This window comes from Vicugna pacos, chromosome 32 (genome assembly GCF_048564905.1).
Source record: "Vicugna pacos chromosome 32, VicPac4, whole genome shotgun sequence".
Lineage (NCBI taxonomy): Eukaryota > Metazoa > Chordata > Mammalia > Artiodactyla > Camelidae > Vicugna > Vicugna pacos.
The window spans coordinates 16,760,146-16,773,349 of record NC_133018.1 but is presented as its reverse complement, the minus strand read 5'-3'; the positions used below and the strand labels follow the sequence as shown (position 1 = coordinate 16,773,349).

At 40.7% G+C, this 13,204-nt stretch overlaps 1 protein-coding gene across 4 annotated transcripts in view; it reads left to right on the top strand.

Moving 5' to 3' along the window:
* PTPN11 (protein tyrosine phosphatase non-receptor type 11) overlaps positions 1-12,796 on the top strand; it is a 61,670-nt gene extending 48,874 nt beyond the window's left edge. For all 4 annotated transcript variants that reach the window (XM_072953285.1, XM_031670049.2, XM_006204825.4 and 1 more), the window contains exons 12-16: positions 185-252; positions 747-898; positions 6,051-6,163; positions 7,905-8,007; positions 8,726-12,796. In XM_072953285.1, coding sequence (XP_072809386.1) covers positions 185-252; positions 747-898; positions 6,051-6,163; positions 7,905-7,974 — 403 coding nt within the window. In that variant the 3' untranslated portion in view covers positions 7,975-8,007; positions 8,726-12,796. The remainder of the gene's footprint in view (positions 1-184; positions 253-746; positions 899-6,050; positions 6,164-7,904; positions 8,008-8,725) is intronic.
* Positions 12,797-13,204: the final 408 nt, after the last annotated feature.

Sequence of the window (13,204 nt, the reverse complement as noted above, 5' to 3'; positions counted from 1 at the left end):
TCCAAGTGCAGGATGGACTGAGTCCAAGGCCCTGTGTTCTTTACTAATATATTTGCAAATATAGACAATGTTATAAACACTCCCAAGAGCAGACATTGTTTTTGTTAATATTAATAGCTTGTTTTGAGTATAAAACCCTCGTGAATGACTCTGTTGTCCTTGCTTCCTGTCCTTCTGCCCACAGTGCTGGAATTGGCCGGACGGGGACGTTCATTGTGATTGATATTCTTATTGACATCATCAGGGAGAAAGGTGGGTCACCCAGAGGGCAAGAAGCTACAGTTCTTGTTTTTAGTTTATAGAAGAAAAGTGCTGGTGAAAATAGCCTGTGGAAGAGAATTGATGGTTAAAATATTTCACAAAAATCTAGGCTGAAGACTTTACCTTTCAGTATGTTTGCTGGAGAGCAGAAGTGATGCTGTTTGAGCTTTTGGCGTGGATCCCACTGCTGTGGTCTTCTGTTGAACAGACAGTGGGGGTCTCTAGCCAGCCATCTAATTGTTGCTGATGGTTTGGGGTGGTGCTGTGGCAAAGTGGGGGCACTGTCACCTCCAGCACTTTATTGTGTAATCTCCCAGGGTGATTGCTATTGGACAGGAGGCTGGTGCTGTAGCCCTTGGAACGGGTTCCATTAAACATTAAAGACTAACTTTGCTTTGTCTCTGAATCTGCTAAAATTTGTGCGTTAAACTGCTTCACCTTGGCTCCGTGGTTCTTCCTGATGCTTCGTGGTGCTTGCTTTGTAGGCGTCGACTGTGACATTGACGTTCCCAAAACCATTCAGATGGTGCGGTCTCAGAGGTCAGGGATGGTCCAGACGGAAGCGCAGTACCGGTTCATCTATATGGCCGTCCAGCATTATATTGAAACACTACAGCGCAGGATCGAAGAAGAGCAGGTACCAGGCGGGAGGCTGGCGTGCGGCTTTTCCTTGTTTTCTGGGCAGCTTGGATGTGCTCTCCGTTTGATAGCTAACTGTCTTCTTTTGAGAGTGAGGAACAAGTCCCCAACCAGGAAGGGCCTCTCTGAAAAGGAATTATTCCCAGTGCCACAACTCTGATTTTTCAGTATGGAGTAGCTCAGGGAGGGGCACCCAGCCTGACAGATCGGGGAACGGCCACATAGAAAGGCTAGGGTTTCCCCAGGCTCACATGGCAAGCTTAGAACTCAGAGCCTCGAAGTTTCCAGCCTGTTCCAGTTTTGATCCAGGCCTTCTTCATCCTGATTCCATCTCTTAAATGAATGCCTCACTCTTAATAGCGCACAGGAGTTTGAACCGCCAATTTGGTCAAATTGGAGACAGTGAAATTTCAGCTTGGACTTGTCTGATGTATTCTCTCGATTAGACTCAGGCCAGGCATTTTTGATAGGACTGTCTCCGAAGTGATGCTGTGTCATTCCCGGTCCATCTCGTCAGGAGATGAGATGGTTTATTTCACTCCTGGTGGTGCTAATTTTGATCACTTGATTAAGACGTTCTCTCTCAGATTTCTCCACCATCAAGTTACTGTTTTCCCCTTTTTAACTAATATCTTGTAGGTAGACACTTGAGACTATATAAATAAACATTTTTTCATCATACTTTTTGCCTACCAATTTTACATTCATTCACGATTCTGGCCTGGAAAAATTACCCACTGTGACATTTGCCCGGTGGCAATTTTCTGTTTCCGTCATTCCCTTTTCATTTATTAGTTGCAAGACTACTATAAGGAAGAGCCTTCCCTTCTCCCTTATTTATTTCTTTATTCATTTACTCATTTATGTCAGAATGGGTTCTAATCCATTAATATTATGTATTTCATTGCTTAAACTGTCCCAAGTTTGCCTAGTAGGAGCCTCTTCAAGTTGGTTCCTGTGTTTTTTTGATATGTTCCCATTTTTTAATTATTTTCTTACTTGTTTTGACAACACAAGATGATCTTGGTTCATCTTGTATTTTCCCAGACACTTTATAAAGGAGCCCTGATTCTTTTTATTGAAGAGTATTATTTTGAAGCCGAGATCTGGGTACTAAGTGTGCTTGTTTGTACTGGTGTGATATTCTTTGAATTGCCTATTAGCTAATTAATTTTTGTTCTTGTGCAGCTCTCTGTATAATGTCCTGTATATATAATATATGTATATAAAGTTATATATCACTTACATATTTCTATATGTCATTTATATATAATTTATATACATACTTTATATAAATATGTTATATATAATATGTAAGTATATAATTTTATATATAATTTATTATATGTATAATTTTTTAAAAGAAACTTTTAATTTTGAAATAAGTTCTAGATTCACAAAAAATATAGTATATAGAGTTCCTGTATATTCCTTCTTCCAGTTTTCCCTAAGATTAGCATCTTATTGAAGAGTGGTATTTAACATCCAAATTCTGGGTGTTAGGTATGCTCCTTGCTACTGGGTATTACAGTCTAGGTCCTTTCAGGTGGGGCCTTGGGTGATGGAGCTAGGAAATAATGTCTGTATTATAATCCATATATACACACAAATCTGTAATTATTTCTCTACGTGTGTATATATATTAAGTTAAACCTGAGTTCATACTGATGTCTCTGACTCTAATTCAGTACTGTGCGGCTCATTCTAGCCTTTCCCTCACTTGTTTATAACTTCTCTAGCTGGGAGAAACCTGGCCCCCTTGATCTGCAATTTATTTGCTCAATTGTTCAACCCTAGTATGCATGTAAAGTAGTTTGAGAATTGCTAACCTGTTACCCCTGTGGAATGGCGGCTCTTCTTTGAAGAAAGTAATTCCACATCCCATAGGGAACGTCCTTTAGGCTGTAGCGTACAGAGACTTGGGCTGGAGTCTCTCTGAGTGAACTGTACTGTCGGACAGAAGTTACCTTAAAAAATTCTGTAATCATTGTGCGGTACACTAGAAATTGACACAACATTGTAAACTGACTATAACTCAATTAAAAAAAAATTCTGTAATCACAACTGAGCTGGGATAGAAACGTAGTAACGCAGGCTGAATTTAAGTTATTGCCAGCAAGGCTTAAATTGGCCTGGTATAGCCATTACCTTTCAGCTTTCTGTATTTTATTAAACATTTGGGTACCTTTTGTGTTCCAGATGCTGTTAGATACTGAAGATAGAATAGAATAAGATAGATACGGCTGTTGCCTTGTGGAGCTTGTTTCACCGGACGGAAAGTTTTCCTTAGCATGAGCCCATGCCGCCATCTGTCCTGGCTGCTTTGTTTCCCTAGCCGTGCGGTTCTTCACATATCTTCCTTAACCTCCTTGGTCCAATGAAAAGGTGTTTCCACATTTGTTTATTCACTCCTCATTAATTAAAGTAGGTTGTACTATGTGCCAGGCACTATGCTAGGTCCTGGGAATATAAGCAGTCATGTTCCTGAAATGGAAATAACTCTGTAAGACTGGAGTAGAGGAAGTTAGAGGGAGAGTGTGGGGTCAATGTTGGAGGAGGTTAGAAAAGTCAACAGAGGCCAGATTTTGAGGGGGTGGGTTTACAGGCCATGTTACGGATTTAAAACTTTATCCCAAGGAAAATAGGAAATCATTGAGGATTTTGAAGCAGGGAAGTGACATAAAAAGATCCTCACTTTAAAAAAAGGGCCCTGGCTTAAGTGGGAAGAATGGGTGGGCACCAGGCTTGCGCAGCTGCGGGGCGACCAGTGTCGGTGAGAACTGTTGCTGGTTTGGAAGGGTAACCAGGGGCCGACAGTGGGTATGGGGAGTGAAGAACCAGTAAGATTCTGTGATCAGATGTAGATGGAGTCAGGGTGTGAGTGATCCCGACGCTTGAGCCCAGAGCACCCTGGACGTGTTGTTTTGTCGCTCTGCAACCCAGACAAGAGCATTTTCATTTTACTCTCTCTTCCTACCCTTGGCTTTGGGGCTTTTTTGTAATTTAAGGTTTAAGAATGTAAGTGGTGACTTCACATGGAAACATCTTTAATAGCAGATGATTTTAGAGCCTCATGGTTGGTCCCTCCTCTCAACTTTGGCTGTGTGTCAGTTGGAAAGGCCATAAGATTTATTATAAACATTGCAAGAGACTTGGTAACCATGGTATGTCATTGAATTTGGGTGAAGGATAGGTCAATTTCAGATCTTTTTTAGACCTCTGAAATAAATTTTCCTCCACCCTCCCCCTAAAAGAAAACAAAATGAAACCAATCTGTCCCTACTCCCTGAGAATTTTTCTTGATCTACAAGATAGCCTGGGCTGTCACGGTTCCAAGAAACAAACACATCTGATTTGTGAATTAGGGTTATTTCTTGTTTTTCAAAATAAGCTAAAAAGCTCAAGCATTTTTATACTTTTCCTTGAGCTGCTTTGATTTATTGAAATAATTCCTGTTCCATTTGTATTAATTACTCCTCACTGGAAAATTCTTTTATCATTACTTCATGTAGAAACATTGATTTTGATTTTCAAGAAAGTGTGTAGTAGGGAGGGAGAAATGGGGAGTTGGAGCTTCAGTCATGCAAGATGAAAAAGTTCTAGAAACCCGTGCAACGATAGTTGTTAACAATATTGTACCATATACTTAAAAATTTTTGTTACAAGGATATGTCTCATTACTGTTTTTAACCACATTAAAAAAAAAGTGTTGAGTAGAAAGCAACTATGCTTCAGTTTGTGTATTTAAATATTTTATTAAAAATCAGTTAAGATTTTCAAACTTTAGAGTTAGTTTTTAAATAAGTAATGTTCTTTGCCAATTCTTCCATTTAATATTTAATTATAAACTGTATCTTTAAAAAAGTTATTTCTTATGTAAGTCAGTATTTCAGTGCTAAGGTCTGTGGCTTCTATTTAGAGGTGATTATTCAAAAGACCTTTAGATCTTTAAAACCAGTTTTTCATAAAATTATAATATTATATAGACTAAACAAAACATTTTCTCTTTGGACTTCTTTCTTGCAGCTTTTTCTCCTAGATACTAATTTCTGTAATGACTGCTTTATTATTTAATAAATTGTTTTGGCTGTTTGAACAGAGGCTAAATAATGGTGCCTTAATCAAGATAGGAGCTTATTTCTCTTCTATATAAAAGTTCGAATTAGCAGGTGATTGGAGGGGTCGGGTTATAGGTCAGGGACTTAGGGTCATCTAGGAACCCAGGTACATTGTCTTGTCACTCCACTTACTGTCCTTTAGGGCATTTCTTTTTCTACGTGGTCGCAGGTGGCAGAAGAGAGTGGAGGACAAGCAGCTAATTTTGCACCAAAGCGATGGTACCAGTTTACCCTCTCACCAGCAGTGAATGAAAATCAGTATTTGATACAGATATCCTTTCTAATGTTTGCTTTTCTTGAATCCTGTAATGAAGGCAGCATTATTTAATGATGATAACGTAATGAACTCGATTTTCGGAATTGTGGATAAAAATTGGTGGATTTAGGAGTAAAGAATGGTAAATCATCTAACCAGAAGTCCTACCTGATCCAGTTCGTCCCAAGTGTGAGAAGAGATTACATCCTACTGGTTTTCTTTGCCTTTTTTCCATCCCCACCGAGTTTAATGAGGCTGAAAATAAAGTTTGAAAGGTGTTAGGGTTTTTCTGGTGTGGGGGTGGAATGTGGGGTCAAGATATAAGGTGTATTATTCTGATAAGAATGCTACCCTCTTTTCCACCTGTGTGCCATTTTTACTTGGAGTGCATTTATTTCTGGAACTCTTTTCCCACTTGTTTACTTGAAAATCATTAAATGTGTTGCAAGTGAACTATGAAGTGATTAGATGCTAATGTGGCAAAGAAAGTGTGAATTCTCTCTTAGCTCAGAAACTGGTACATTTCATTTAATACAACAAGTTGTTAAAGCATGACTCCCTCTGCTTTTGAATTGTATGGGTCAAAAGTACTTTTTACCTGTATGATGTATTTACATGGAGGAGGTGAATCCCTGACATTTGGTCAACGTATCAGTGTTCACGGTCCAGCTTGTTTGTCGGTCTGTCTGTCTGTCTCTCTCGGTGAAATGCCTGTTTTACTTTTTATTCCTTCAACAAAGTCATGATTCTTCATCCATGCAATCTTCACCTTTCAGAAAAGCAAGAGGAAAGGGCACGAATACACAAATATTAAGTATTCCCTAACGGACCAGGCAAGTGGAGATCAGAGTCCCCTCCCACCTTGTACCCCAACGCCATCCTGTGCAGAGTAAGTAGAAATGAAGGAAATTCTTTTTACCTGAACACAATCCTACAGAAAAGCTTAAAAAATAACAAGTCTTCGCAGCACATGCCTTCCCCCGGTGCGTGTTCTGCTTCTCTGATGGGTGAGTGTTACCAGTGGCTGTCTAAATTCAACTGTAACTGACCTAAACTGAAGGTTGCTTGCTGCACTAGGGAGTCTGTGGGATAATAAATATATCAAGTGCTGATTCTCCAAGATTTTTTTGTTTGAAGGGCTGAGGATCGTTTCAGAGGTAGGTAACACCCCTTTTGATGTGTTAAGACTCTTCGTTACGTAAAACCCAGTAAATTGACAATCACTGTGTCAACACAGTCATGGTCTGCTCATATTCCACCGTCATCAGAAATCTACTCTGGGTGTTTAAAACCAGGGGTTAGCAAACTACAGCCCCCAGGCCAAATCTGGGCCACAGCCTGCTTTTGTACAGCTCAGGGATGGTTTTTAAAGAATTACTAAAATTATTAAAAAAAAACAAAGCCCTCCTCCAACACACAAAGAATAATATATAACAGACTCTGTGTGGCCCCCAGAGACAACACTGTTTATCCTCTGATCCTGTACAGAAAACCTTTGCCAACTCCTTGTTTAAACTAAAACATGTGTTAGGAAAACATTTGTTAAATCGATCGTGTGAATAGCAATTGTAAGTTATTTTTCTATATATTCTAAAGTCACTCTCTGGTAGAACACTGACTTTTGATTTTCCCCAAAGACTCTTATCTCTGTTTGCTTCTGTTGTGGGTTTTTAAACCCCCATTGGCTTTAATGCTTTACGTAAACATTTTCCGTAGCGTATAGAAGGCTCTTATTAATATTTGCTTTCTCTTTAACATTGAAATTATAGAGCTAAAGTATTCTCTCCACCAACTGCCTCTTCCTTCTGCCTGCCTTTTCTTTCCCAGCAGACTGCCGGGGAGAGTTGATATTTTAAATTGCTTTCTGCAGTAATTTGCAGTAGAACCAGCGCATCAGGCCCCCGAGTCCTTGCCAGAAAGCTTCCCCACATGTTGGCTCAACAGAATTAGCTCTGACGACTCCCTTGTTACCAGGAGCCTGCCTGGGACTAACAGGGCCTCTTGCAGGGTGCAGACCCAGGAGACCCCAGCCGCTTTGCTCCCCTCAGGCGGGTGCCCACAGTTGCGGGGTTCCTCGTGCTGCCGGACTGTTCTGATCTCCACTCTGCTCGGTGAGACGGAGTCTGGGCTCTGATGCACTGGCCCTGCACCCTGGGGCTCTGCACTGCCAGGCAGCTTCACGTTCACCTTCACCTTCACATAGCCAGATTTGGGGCTGAACGGGTCTGCAGTTCCTGCCTGACAGTTCCACCGTTTTCCCTTCATGGAGCTCTGGCCCATTCCGATCCTCTGCTTGCAGTGAATACCGTCCCTTTCTGTATGCACACGTCCCAGCTTTCTTCAAGGTCTAACCCAGTGCCTCGTCATGCAGGCCTCCCTGCTCCATCCTCCTGGAAAACAACTCTCCTTCCTCCACACCCCAGAGAGCACAGGGACTCAAAGTTCTTACTTCACAGTTATTTTGCTGTGTGTTTCTGTCTGATGGCCCTTCCTAGAATGTCAGCTCCGGGGGGCAGGATTGATGTCTGCGCCATAACCAGTCCCCCAATAATGGAGTGTGTGCCCTGTAAATATCATGGAAGCTTGAACAATGTGTCTGCATTTTTATTAATGTCTTCTTTTCTTTTCAGAATGAGAGAAGATAATGCTAGAGTCTATGAAAATGTGGGTCTGATGCAGCAGCAGAAAAGTTTCAGATGAGAAGACCCACCAAGACTTCAAGCACAGAAATGGGTATTTAAACGGAAGTGCTCTGTCGGTTCATTGTTTATATCATCTGTGGCGTTTTGAAGCAGGCAGATAATTTGTGAATGTTTTAGCAAAGTGGACCATAATTGAGTTTTACAAACCAGCCTCCTTTTTCTTCTGCCTGTATTTCTTTTTCCAAGCTGGATTCATTAAACATTGAAATCAGATGCAAAATTAATTCTGTGAGGGGCAAGTTTAGCACTTAAAGAGAAATGGTTGCTACTGGTGATGGAGAACAGATTATCACCATTCCTGTGGTTTTGGTTAGTCACTTAACCCACGCTCTACTGAGATTTGGTCTGTAGGGACCTGGGACGTAGGCACACAGCTCTGGATGGTTGGAGTCAGGATGCCTGAGTTGCCACCCCTGTGGACCTCTGATTGGCTGGCCCTGTGGCACAGGACCCTGGACTTCCCAGGCCTCTGACTGGTCAACCCCATATCCCTTACCGCTCTGATGCTGGAAATTCACCTCCCTTGTACATCTCCTCCCTGTCAATCACCTTTTTAGACAGTGACCCAAATGTGGGACGTATCTTTAAAAGATAAATGAGAGACTCATAATTTTTAGTATTTCATGTTGAAATTCTCATTTCAATGAGTTGTGGATTTAAAAGCTTTAAATCTACTTTAGAATGGTTTAATGCTCTGCCAAACTTCTAGCTGTATGCTCCTTAAAAATTCTAACTTATTTCTTTCCCAGATATGGACTTTCACCCTCTCCCTGAAAAGATTAAGAACAGATGCAAGAAAGTTTACATGAAGAATGAATTTGAATTTGGAAGGCTTGCATTGTGGTTGACTACCTTTTGATAAGCAAAATTTGAAACCATTTAAAGACCACTGTATTCTAACTCAACAATATGTGATTTCTAATCTCATGTCCTCAAATAAGAAGAAATCTTCTCTACAATGTAGACAGTGTTATATTTTATGGAATTTTATTTTAGATTGAGGAAGCAGTTAAAATGTGTTCTCTATTTTACAGATGATGTTGATTCAAATTCTAGTTATTGGCATTTTTTTTCTTTTGATAACCTCAACAAATTTAATTTCTTCCTCCTCTTTGTGGGGAATGATAGGGCACTTGTAAGAGGAAAAATGATTTGGGATAATTAAGTAACAACGTCCTATGAAAGTGAAAACAATTTCATGTATCATCACTTATCCAGTAGTGGATAGTTTATTTTGACGGCCTCTTATTTTGGCTAAATAATAATTAAGTCAGTGCCCCAGACTGTCTACCTTTGTATTGCCATTAAAAAATCATGGGGGAAGAAAATCATGGGAACTTAGGATAAAAGACACACTTTCTTCTTAGCAGTTGACCAGTTACCATTCAGCTTGTTGACTGAGAAGTTTGTGGTGGACAAACGTTTACCATCTTTTCTTTTCATTTGAGTAACTGTCTTGTATTTAGAAAAAACAAAGGCATCGATGGATAACCAGTGTTTTGGTTATCATTTATTGCTGACAACCCAAAACTTAGTGGCTTAAAACAACAACTTGCTTTTCCCCACTGTTTTTCAGTCTGGGCTGGGCCCCGCTGAGCTGTTCCTCTCTTTGTCTTGCTGGTGTCACTCGTGGTCAGCGGGATGGCTGGACCTCTCCATCTTCAGGCGGTCCTCAGGTCTCCCCTTCTCCATGTGGCCTCGCCAGCAGAGTAGCTGGACCACATTCATGGCAGCTCGGAGGTCCCAAGAGTATAAAGCAGTAGTGACCGGGCCTTCTTAAGACTTAAACCCGGAACTGTCACAGCATCGCTTCTACTGTCCCCTAATGATTAAAACCAGTCCCAGGCCCAGCCCAGACTCTAGGAAAAGGGCATGAGGGTGTGAAGTGGAGGTGAGGTTCATTGGAGACCCCCAGCCATTGAGACTGTTGGAACCAGTGTCATGGAAAAAGAGCTGAAAACAAAAAAAGTTAGCAAAAGTAGAAGCTGCTAGTGACCCTGGGAAGCTGAAGCTGGTTGTGACAGCTGGTGTAAGCTGGAAGTCAGACAGAAGCAGAGGGCCTTCAGTGAGCTTCCTGAACCAGTTCTGCTGGCTCTGAGTGTATTTTCTGAGCCATCACTTGGGGAAACTGGTCTCATCAGGATGGTTGTGTTTGGGAGGGCAGAGCATTTGAAAGCAGAACCACCCCATGGCCACGGCCCCTGCAGAGGGAGGTGAATGGGGCACTTTCTTCACGCCCCTGGTTTTGGTCGGGCCCCGCACGCAGGCTCGCAGCCGGGCTGCAGTGAGGAGGGGCAGCTCTAATGAGGCCGCTAATCAGCCAGCATTAGCAGTAGCTCATTTTTGTTTTAACCGAGCAGTAAGATTTGCTAATGTTCTACCTGAAGTGCCTTCTCCAAAGACATCCCCCTTTGCCCGGTGTGTTGAATCATCATTCAGTGACTGCATTTCAATTAAAGTATCATTGGTGGCCTTTGAAGATAATAAAATGCCACAGCAGCTCTGCCATTAAGTCATGGTCTCCTAAATCGGATTCTTCTTACTTTGTCTCCTGAAAAGGAAGGGCGAGATCCAGCCCTGTTAGTAGTTCCTTTCTGGTGTCTTTACCTCCCTTGAAACTCTGAGGTCATCTGGGGAGACTGGCTGCCATTTTCAGATAAAACGTACATTGATTTTCTGCCCACCCACCTCCCGCACCCATCTATGGAACTCAGAATTACTTCAGAACACACGTGTGGCCTGACGGTAATTACCTTATAAGAAGGATGTAAATGACTACTGTCTTATTGTCAAGCCTGTAAAGAAAGAGATTCCAGGTCAGTATTTGCAGCAAGGATCTTGAATCCTGTTACTCTTATTGCATTGCCACAGTGAATGGTTCTCATTTTGCCTCGATTTTGTGATAACGTTTGACTTCGGGTGCAAGGTCTCTCACCAGCATACAAGGGTTTGCTTGTACAATATATCTGCTGCATTAACGTCTCTGCCTGTAGCTTAAGATCATTTCTGTTTGCCCTTGGAACGGAAACACCTGATCTAGACCAGCTTTGTTTGTAATAGGACATTGATTTCATTTGGATTTCCCTCCACGAAGTCAACAGACCATCCTGTGATACAAACTGATGCCAAGACACGGTTGTAATAGTCCCTAGGTTGCTGAGGTTTGTCGTGTGTTTGGTAAAGGTGATAGCAGGTTCTCAGATGAGATTATGCGGGATGGATTCAGGTGTGGGGAGAGGCTGTGATTGGGGCGGGTGTGCAGCTTGAGTGCGGGTGTGAAAAAAAATAGTGGAAATGAAAGTTCCAAAGAGGTGGTTTCTGAGGAAGTCAGAGGGCCTGGGGCCACAACAGTCAGTAACGGTTGAATCAGGTTACCTGGAAAACAGGTGTGATAGATGCATGTCTGCCACCTGCTTCTGGGTTGCTGGTGGACATTAAATTTGCACAATATCCCATAGCTGGCTAAGTATTTAAAAATGATAAACATAAGATTTTCTATTTGGGGTGAAGAAATTATCTGGCACATGGTATTGGATTTTTTTTTTAAAGCCAAATTTCAAAGTCTTAATAGCTTTTTTTTTTTTTAAACAACCACCACCACCAAAAAGACACCTCATAGCCAGAGTGTGGCCCTCCTGCAGATTCTGGTCATCTCTCTCATCAAAATCAATAACTTTCCAAATGTGGCTAAATGGGGCTGCGAAAACACATGCACGACTTTCCTGGTGTTTGTGCATCCTTTACGGAGCCCAGTTGCTTTAGAACAGGCAAGAAAAAGCATCTGGATTATTTTTAGGGGTTATTAAGGGGTTGTTAAGGGTTTACTGGGATTTTTAAGAACTAATATAATATCCTGGGTTATTTCTAGTTCAGAGGAATGTGGAAAAAGATACGTATGCAATTGTGAACTGTTTTGTTGTAGCTTATTAATCCATAAGGGACACTTAGACTGTAGACATAAGTGCAAACCCAGTGTGGTTTTTGTTTTCTGTGTGTTGTTGGGGGAATGAAGTTTTGTATAGCAAGCACATGGCCTCCCCGATTTCAACATGCCTTTCTTAGGATCTGTGTTAGCCCTTAATTTCGTTGAAATCTTTTCCCCTCTTCCTCTTGAAAAATAAGTTCCAAAATATAGTTTATTGTATCTTCCATCTTTAAAACAAGTTTGTTCCTTTTTTGCTATGGGCGGTTCACACAAGGCAACAATATTAAACAGTTGGTTTTAGCGTGTTGTATAACTTTGCTGTATATCAAACTAATTTTTACAAGTTTTCATCCTAAACCTCAAATCATGTAATTAATAATTTGCCTGTTTATTTATGACCTAATTGTGATTCTTTTATTAATAAAAGCTAATGGGAAAGGATCCTTTCTTAAGCTGATGACTAGGCCTACAGTTAATTTTCCTGCAGTATATGAAGTATTGTACCAGAGTATTAAAAGATATGTAATATTTTATTGATAAATCTATCCTTTAAAAGGAATACGTTTTAGGATGTCATCATTTTGATGTGAATCATGTAAATGTTGATAATATGCACTGTTTATTATACATTTAGTGTTTCAAGAGATTCACTTAATTGCCTTTTTTGCCCACGTATATTATGTAGTCTGTTTGCAGTTGTTTTAAAAAAAAAAGTGACATTAAAAGAATAGTTTATGTAGAGAAACATTAGTGGATGTTAATTGTCTCCCCACCTGTATTTATGGGTGTTAGTTCAACTGCTTTGCTACTTGCAAAGCTGTATTATCAGAGTAAAAGTGTATTTGTAAACTGTATGGGAACTAAAACTTAGGAATAAAACCATTTTCTTATATTACGGTATTTGTCATTTACTTCATCAGAAATGTCCAGGAAAAACTGGGATTAGGGGTCCCTGAACCTCTTACACTAGAGAAGGGCTGGCATTCGGCAGCTCTTAGCTAGAAGGGAACTTGGAATATGGAATAAATGAATCAGTTCTTCAGGCATTTATTGAATGCCTACGTTGTGAATACCTTTGGGAGACGGAAAGGAAATTTTATTTGGAAGAACTTTGAGTAAGTAGCAAATAAGAAGTGTGTCTGTGTAACATACAGGAAATGATTAGAAAACAGAACTGAATGTAAATAGTATTGGATGGGGATATGAAGTAAAGCTATGATAAAGGAGGCTTGTAGGAGTAAATTATATGCTGTAGGACGCCAGCTGTTCCCTTCAAGTAGATATAGGCCTCAGTCCTCATACA